Raw genomic sequence first — 8,613 nt, forward strand, 5'->3', positions numbered from 1 at the left:
GGGGCCGCCTCGTCACGAGGGCGCCCAAACCTGCCCCTCCCCCCGTCGCCCTGACCGCGACCCCGCCCCTGCCCGCCCTGCTCAGCCAATCAGAGGCAGCCCACCCAGCCCAATCAGCAGGTGCTGGAAACCTCCCTGCTCCCCGCCCCCTGCCCCGTCCGGCCAATCAGCGACAAGAGCCGGAGCCCGCCCTGTGTAACTGCGGCCCCGCCCCGCCAACCAGCGGCTGTTGCTAAGCGGAAGCTCGAGCTCTGAGGCCCGGGCACCGCGACGTTACTTGAGCGGAGCCGCAGCCCTCGGCCTCCCGGCGCCCCGGAGCCGCAGGCCTCACCGGCGTGAGCAGCTCCGGGGTGGAGATGGGGGAGCAGTCCCCGTTGAGTTTGATGCCGCTGCCCAGGTCGAAGTCGCAGATCTTCACGGGGGAGATCTGGAGGGGTTCGAGGGGCTGTGAGCCCTGGGGGTCCCGGCCCTGCCCGCGCGCCCGCCCATAGGGGCGGCACTGGGTGGGGTCCTCCTCACCTGGTTGGGGTGCTCACACAGGATGTTTTCCGGCTTGAGGTCCCTGTGCGCAATGCCTGGGGGAGAAGCCAGCAGAACCACGAACGGGGTTAGGGGTGGGGGTGTCCTCCCGGAACCTTGAACCCCGGGACCCTGCGGGCTGGTCGGCAAGCGGCTGGCCCCACCGCCCACCTTTGTTGTGCAGGAAGTCCAGGGCGCTGGCCACGTCCTGCACCACCACGCTGGCCTCCAGCTCGTTAAAGTGCCGCCTCCTGTGTATGTGGCTCAGGATGGAGCCTGGGGTGAGGCCATGGCAGAGAGAGAGAACACATGGGGTCATCTCCGGGGTCCCCGGGCCAAGGTCCAGGGCCCACCTCCACTCTGTCTTCCTGGGCCCAAAGTCCTCAGCCTGTAGCACCAAATGGGCAGGAAGCTGGGACCCCACAAGCCCCTGCCCATGCCTAGGCCCCTCTGAAAGATCCTTCCTGAGCCACCATCCCTTAAGGACCTAGCTGGAAATGTCTCCCAGCTCCCTCCCTCCCCTAAACCAGGAACCCCCGACATACCACCCCGCATCTTCTCAAACACCAGGTAGAAGCGGTCCTCCTCTTCGAAGAACTCAATCAGCTCTAGAACGTTCCTGGGGTCGGGATGGGGGACAGGAAAGGAGCTGAGGCTTCCTGAGGCCCCTGTGCGCCCATTGCCCAGCCTAGGAGAGGCCTGCCCTCGCTCTGCCCACGGGAGGCTGGGACTAGGGCCCTGGCCTGCTTCACCTTCCCTCCTGGGCCCACCCACAGTGCCGAGAACAGGGCCTGGTAAACAGTGGGTGCTCAGTAACTGCTTGATGGAGTAATGGGGCGCTCAGGCCCATTCATCCACTGAAGATGGCTCGGGGCCCAGTCCTGTGGTGAGGGCAAGTCACCTCACCTGTGTCCCTGGCACTGATACAGCATCTCCACCTCCCGGAAAACCCTGCTCCGAATGTGGCCTGGCTGCTTCTCGATGATCTGAAATGGGCGGGAGGGACACCACCACCCGGGTCAGCCGGATCCTCCATAGCCAGAGAGGGGCAGGTGAGCCCCTGCCAGAAAATTCCCCTGCACCAGTCCTGCAAGTCCAGCATTAGAGCTTAGACCTTTAAGCTCTAGAAAGCAGAGCTCTCCTATGGGGCCCCGGAGTTTGCTGGAAGTCAGAACTGTGGAGTCAGCACAGGCGGGGGCAACATGTTCCCCCAGCAAACCGCAGCAGGGGAAGGGTGACACGGGATGGGAAAGACAGAAAAAAAGCCAGCAGGGTAGCTCCCACCCCTGACCCCTCAGGGGCACATCTGGGGCCTCTGCGAAATACCCCTACTGCAAGGGCATCAGGGTCCCTCAGACTGAGTGGCCACCCCTCCCTGACCAGGAGACAGGCCAGCCACATTCTTTGTTCCTATAGGACCAGCTGCCACATGACCTGCAGAGCTAGGGAGGCCTTAGGGCGCCTGGCTGCCAGCCCTGCCTCCCTGGCTCCATGCCGGCCTGGGGAGATGCCTCCTTGGCACCCTGAGCCTGGGTCTGTTTCAGGTCAGCCCTGATTGTCCACCCTGGCCACCAATGGGCCCAGTGTCTCAGAGCCCCAGGAAACCAGCCCGCGCCTCTGTCCCCGACAGCTCTAAGGACCAGAGGGTTCCACCCCTTCCAGTTGCCCCCCAGCCTTCACTTGCAGACAAATGGGGTCGCAGGGTGCCTGCCAGCTCTCTCCAGACGCTGCTGGGATCCTATTCCCAGGTTGGACACTCTGGTTCCTTTCCCACTGGGCAGGTGGATGGCCGGGTGGCCTGGGTGACCACCCATGCCCAGGGCTGTGCCCAACACAGCTGCCTGGTGGTGGTGGTGGCAGTGGGGGGTATGGTATGTTCCACCCTTGAAACCCTGGTTGCCACCTATGCACTGTCCCACATGTCCTGTGACAAAGACACCTCTCCCAGCAAGGGGTGGGAGAACGATCAGATTCTGGGGTCTCTTGAGTCATCACCACCACCCACCAAGCCACAGCTAAAAGCAGAGCTCCAGTGGGCACTCTAGACAGTTCCGGATTAATCCAAACCCCATCCTGTCCCTTGGGAAGACAGCTAGGGCCTGCATCTCCCAAGGAGCAGACAGTTCCTCCTGGCAGTGGACTGGCCTTCTCTGAGGTCTGTGCTGGGGGTCTTCACCCAGCCAGGCAACCCCAAAGCGGTCTCTCTAGCCACAGGCACTCAAACCACCTGAGGGCAGAGGCCCCAAGTCACTGTATCCACAGGATGAGACAACCTCCCTCAAACCCACGTGCACGAGCCCTGTCTGAACCTCAGTTTCTCTATCTGTCAAGCCATGACAGGAAGCAAGGCTATTAGTAGAAAAGGACACAGAAGGATTTATGCTGTGCAAAGTGTCCATTTCTCCCACCTCATTCATTGCCCAGGGGCAGGGACCACAGTGGCCTTTGTCACCACCTAACACCACTGTGGCCCCAGCACCTGGCCACTAGTCTCCCTTCACTCCTGAAAGATGAGCCTCACACCGCCCAATGCAATCAATTGGGTGATCACCTCCCCTCCTCCTCCTCCCCAGACAACCTGAGACGAAGGCTTTCAGAGGAGGAGCCAGCAGCAGCCACCTGCGAGGCCCACACGCTTCCCGCCAGCCCCGCTCCCAGGAGCACCTGGCCCTTGCTCCTGGGCAGCCAGCCCTCCTGTGACCCCACCCAGCCCAGGATCCTGGAAGGTCTCTTGGAACACAGGATCCAAATGCCTGGCCCTGCAAAGTCACGAGGCCACGGCCAGGGTCTTGACAGGGACCCTGCCCTCAGAGCACTCAGTCACATGCAGGGCTTAGAGGCCCTGGGAGGAAGGGGTAGACACATGGCTCTTACGGGGGTCTGCACTGGGTTTCCCCAAATGCGGAGCCCCCTCTGGGCCCTGGGTACCATGCTGCCTTTTGATCCTGATACAGCTCACAGGCAGAGGACTGGCACGAAGGACCCACAGGCAAGCATCAACTCTGCCCCCAGCTCTTGGCAGCCACCAGGTCCCTGGCCACCTGGACTTAGGATAGGCAGAGGGCCACCCCTCATTGTCCCCTCCTATCTGGACTCAGGGGCTCAAATCAGGACTGACCTGGATTCCCAGGGGTGGCCTGAGTCACAAGGCCCCAGGGCCATTTTTAGACACTGGGTTTCCCAGGCTGTCGCCACCCCCACCATCTGGTGGCAGACCCCAGGGGCAGCTGGGGCAGACCTCACCTTGACGGCGTATTCCTGGTTGGTGATGAGGTTGATGCAGGTCTGCACGCGGGCATGGGCGCCTTCCCCGAGCACGTCCTCCTGCAGCTGGTAGACATCTGGGGAGCAGAGGGGGTGGGGGGTGAGCAGCACCCCGGCCGTCACCCTGCCCCTGCCACCCATGCCGCGGCCCCTGCTCACCTTCGAATCTGCCTGAGAAGCTGTCAGTGGCGCGGCCCCGCTTCTTCTTCTTGCCCCGCTTCTTGGCATCGGGGATGTCGATGGGCTGGCTGGCGGGCATGTCTGCGCCAGGAGGGAGGTCGCTCAGCTCAGCAGCAGCCCTGCCGGGCTGGCCCCACCTCCCCACAGGGGCTGCCTGCCCAGCCCTCACCCACTGCAGTGGGGGTGACTGAGGTGCCCACATCGCCCCTCCCAGGGCCCTCACCAGGGCGGGCCGTGCACTGTGAGCTGAAGTCGGGGTTCCCGTGGTGCGCCTGGTCTAGGGAGAAGGCCAGCTCGAAAGGGTTCTGCCCCTGCAGACGAGAGGAGAGGACACTCAGGCCCGCCCCTGCCAGAAGGCCCCCAACACAGAGAGTGATCCACCCATATGTCCACAGTGCCAGGGGGAGGGGCAACAAATTGGGTTTACTCCTGCTCACAGCAGACACCAAATAAACCCCCGACGGGGCAGACAGTATAAACCAAGGCGACCCCAGCTTCTGGGACTCACCTCCTCTGTCCCGCCCCACTCAGTGTGTGGTTTAAATGTGCGCAGCCTCCAAGGATCTCAGTAGGGCTGATGACTATGGGATGAAGAGTCTCTTGGGGGTCCATGGAATCCCCTAACCCAGGGGGTCTCACTTTGGGTGATTCTGGCCCCCCAGGGACACTGGGTGATGTATGGGGACATTTGTGGTTGTCACAACTGGGGGGTGCTCCTGGCACGGAGTGTGGATGGAGGCCAGGGACAATGCTGGACCTGCAGTGCCCAGGACGGCCTTGCCACAGAGAGTGATCCAGCCTCAGTTTCCACAGGGGGAGACCTTGTCTCTTCCTGACCATGAAGAACCTGACCACTACCCCAGCCCAGGGCCCTTGGGGAAGGCCAGGCACAGGCAGATGGCTGACTGGGCCATGTCTCCAATGCCAGGCTGAGTCACAGTGGGGCCCAGTCTGTGTCTGGTGTCTCAGTTTGCTCCTCCGCAGGATGGGGACAGCCTCACAGCTGGCTGACCTCCGGGGTGGGCCGGGACCTCAAAGGCGGCAGGGAAGTGGGAAGGCGGTGAGTCACCAGGCGGGGCTCTGGGCCGGGCAGCTGTGCCTGCTTTCCCACGGCCTCCTGGGCCATCAAAGGGCAGCTCGGCCCTGCCTGGGTGACCCTGGGCACAGCCCTTGGCCTTTCTGGGCGTCAGTTCCCCTCTGTGAAATGGGCCACCACCACCTCTCCCTGCCTCGAGCTCCCTCTCTCCCTTCCCACCTTGCCTGGCGAGTTCAGTGCCCGGTGCTGTGGGAGAGACCCCCTCTCCACGACCCCTGCCCCTGCTCAAGCTCAGCCTACTTCCACAACTCTGGAAGCCGCCCACCCCCTGCTCTGTGCACCCAAACCCTCATCTTTTGAGGACCTGAGACCCCACCCAGCCCCACGTTCATCTGCTTCTATCCCCTCCCCTTATAATTATCAATTTCACAAATATGGCCCTGCACCTGCTAGTGGCCAGTGGCCAGCTGGGTCACTCCCCCCACCGTGCTGGGCTCATGGGAGAGGCCCCCACGGGCACATGCATGCCAGGCTCTGCCCAGACCACAGCCTGCCCTGCCCTGTCTCAGTTCCAAAGACCCCCACAAGGGGGGGAGCCCCTCACAAGCCCTGGTTCCCAGCTAAGAATAAGAAGCCCACCCCTCTCAGGAAGGGGCCCATGGCGGCCAGGATTCCAATTGGGCCTGTTGAGCTCTGTGGCCTGCAGCTTGAGGGAGAGACAAAGCAATCCAGAGACCCTGACCTGGGAGGAAGGAAGCTTGAGGTCAGAGGAAACCTTACCTAGGCCCCGCATATAAGATGGTTGGAATAAATACATTTCTGCAGAATGATGTGCTCCGGGGACTGACGGCCCCTTGTATGAGGAGCTGGGGCCCTTAAAGCTGGGAAACTGAGGTCCAGCCAGGTTCCTTTACGAAAGAGCTCTAGTCTACGGCCATACCACCCTGAATGCGCCAGATCTCGTCTGATCTCAGAAGCTAAGCAGGGTCGGGCTTGGTTAGTACTTGGAAGGGAGATAAATGACTTCTAACTTAGCTACCCCATGCTGGGCAGGTGTGGGGGGCCTGGTTCCAGCACAGGTACTGAGTGACCTAGGCCAAGTCACTGCCCTCTCTGGGCCTCCAGACAACTGGATCCGGGATCTAACAGGAGGGTAACCCTGCAGAGAAGTGACTCCAGGAGAGCCCTAGGGAGGCCCCGAATGGCCCCACGGCAGAAGGGGCCAGGCCAGATGCCTGCAGATTGCAGGCCAGGAAACGGGTGGCCCAGAGAGAGGCACATGCAGGCGGAGGTCAGAAAGCGGGAAGGCCGGGAGGGGCTGGGGCAGCGCTGCCCTCCAGCGCCCTCCTGGCCTTCCTGCCCACTTGCTCTGGCAGATAGTTGCTAGGAGGTGGCAGGCCTGGGGGGGCACTGCAGTCCTGCTCGCAGCACTGATAAGGTTCCCCATCCAGACACGCCTGGGCCCCAGGGCAGCCACCACACAAGGGGGGTGATTAGGACCAGGGGTGGACCTGAGGCTCAGGGTCAAAGGCCAGTGATGGCACTCACCTGCTATCTCACCTCGGGCCAGACTGTCATCAGTGAGACAGAAAGCGGCTGCCCCCAACTTGTGGGACCTCAAAAGGGTAAAAAGACCCAAGGGGGTTGCCGGGGCCAGTTAGAGCCCCTGGCCTTACCTGGTCACTGTCTCCACATGCCTCTCAGGGCCCTGGCACAGACGGGGCGGTGCGATAAAGGTACAGATTTGCCGGTGCCAGGGTGCTAGGCACAGGCAGTGTCTGTGTCCTCATCACTTATGGGCAGGGGGACCCTGAGCACATGCCCCCTGTCTCGGAGGCTTCACTTTCTCATCTTTAAATGGGGAAAATGAGCCCCGACCTGCTGGAGGATACATCTCCTTGCTGTGTTGCTGCCAGACTGGGGGGTGCCGATGGTATTACGGGACAGACAGCCCCAACCCAAGGGTACGGCAGGGTGCAGCAGGGGTGGTGGAGGAGATCTCTGGAGTGGCCGGTCCCTGGCTACCTGGAGGGTCAGCTCATCATCGAGACTCCCCACCCAGTGCCCTCCCTCCTCTCTCAGGGACTTCCACCGTCCCACTCTGGGCAGGGCTGTCCGGCTGCCTTGCAGAGGGGAGCCCGCAGTCCCGGGCAGTGTGGGCGGCTCTAGCCCAGCCCGCCCTGGGTCTGGCTGCTGGCCTCCAGTCAGTCAGCAGGCTTGGCAGGAGGTGGCTGGAACCATCCAGAAAGTTCGAGTCTGCTTTGGCTGCCTCTTTGGCCCTGAGCGCTGATACAGCCCCAGGAGGGGAAAGACCACTGTGGGTGACGTCTCAAGTCCACCCCTCTCCCGCCCAGACCAGGACACACTGAGCAGCCAAGGCCGCCACTGCCCTGGGGGAAAGGAAGCTGACCGCTGTGTGGGGCAGGGGTGCGGCGGCCAGCACGGGACACTGGCTGGACAGGCCTGGGAATGCTTCCCCAAACAGCCTCCGCCTGCTCCTCCCGCCCTGGTGTGCGCGCGTATACACACACACATGCATATTCAAGTCCTGCCTTCTCTACCGGGCAACAGGTCCCTGCCCAAGGAAGCCCAAGGAAGCCATTACATAACGCAGCCCGCGGGGTGGGGCGGGCAGGCGCTGACATCACAGCGTCCCCTGGGCCAGGCCCCCTGGGGCCCCTGCCCAGCACCTGCCCTCCCCAACCCCCACCCCTAGATGCGCTCATCTGAGACCAAGACTCAGCAGCCGCCACCGCCTGGCCGCTGCAGAAACTTCCCGCTCCGACAGGAAATGGCACTTGGGCCTGGGGTGTCTGGGAGAAGTAGGGCTGGGGGGCATTCAATCCACTGCCCCATTTCACAGGCCACCTGCGGGGACTGGGTGCAAGGAACACCGGACCAGCCTGGGGTTCCTGGAGGAAGGTCCTCACAGGCCACACAGAGGTGGGGAGGAGACTGTGCCCAGCTGACCCCTCCCCACAAGCCAGCTGGGGCTTGCAGGGAACATGAAGCCCTGTCTGGGACTCCCAGAGAAAGGATCCCACAGGCCATACAGAGGTGGGGACAGGACTAGGGCCTACTGACTGCCCCCTCCCCGCACACATCTGGCAGGGGCTTGCAAGGGACACACAGACAGGGACTCCAACAGGCATTGGGTTCCTGGGGGAAAGACCCCAAGAGGCACAGCAGAGGACAAGGCTGTGGCCTGCTGATAGCCCCTACCAGCACACACCCGATAGGGGACTGCAAGGGACACACAGCTAGGGATCCCGACGAACAGGGTTCCCAGCCCCGCTTGGGGTCCCTGGCGGAAAGAACCCACGGGCCACAGCGGAGGGACAGGGCTGCAGCCTGCAGACCCCCCCCATCAGCACACACGCGGCTGGGTCGCCCTGCACGAGCTCCCGGTACTGATCCTGGGGACGGGCTCCGCGCCCCCCTCTCACCGCCCAGTCCGGTGGTCCAGCCCGGAGCGCCCCCGCCCCCCAAACCGACCCCGGCCCTCACCTTGAACGAACGGTGGAATCCCTGAAGTTCGGCGGTCTTCTTCTGCACCATCTTCTGTCCGGGCCCCGCCAGCGGGGGAGAGGACGGAGGGCCCGGGGGGCGGCCCG

The 8,613-nt window shown here is 63.0% G+C and overlaps 1 protein-coding gene across 1 annotated transcript in view; it reads right to left on the reverse strand.

Moving 5' to 3' along the window:
• The window catches only part of MKNK2 (MAP kinase interacting serine/threonine kinase 2), an 11,774-nt gene extending 3,217 nt beyond the window's left edge, over positions 1-8,557 (reverse strand). The window contains exons 1-9 of the mRNA XM_008589239.1: positions 8,507-8,557; positions 4,187-4,274; positions 3,943-4,044; positions 3,763-3,860; positions 1,426-1,505; positions 1,065-1,138; positions 691-795; positions 520-575; positions 278-427 (exon numbers count right to left, since the gene is read on the reverse strand). Of these exons, the coding sequence (XP_008587461.1) occupies positions 278-427; positions 520-575; positions 691-795; positions 1,065-1,138; positions 1,426-1,505; positions 3,763-3,860; positions 3,943-4,044; positions 4,187-4,274; positions 8,507-8,557 (804 nt within the window). The remainder of the gene's footprint in view (positions 1-277; positions 428-519; positions 576-690; positions 796-1,064; positions 1,139-1,425; positions 1,506-3,762; positions 3,861-3,942; positions 4,045-4,186; positions 4,275-8,506) is intronic.
• Between the last annotated feature and the right edge of the window lie 56 nt (positions 8,558-8,613).

The sequence above is a fragment of the Galeopterus variegatus genome, unplaced genomic scaffold (genome assembly GCF_000696425.1).
Source record: "Galeopterus variegatus unplaced genomic scaffold, G_variegatus-3.0.2 Scaffold5326, whole genome shotgun sequence".
Lineage (NCBI taxonomy): Eukaryota > Metazoa > Chordata > Mammalia > Dermoptera > Cynocephalidae > Galeopterus > Galeopterus variegatus.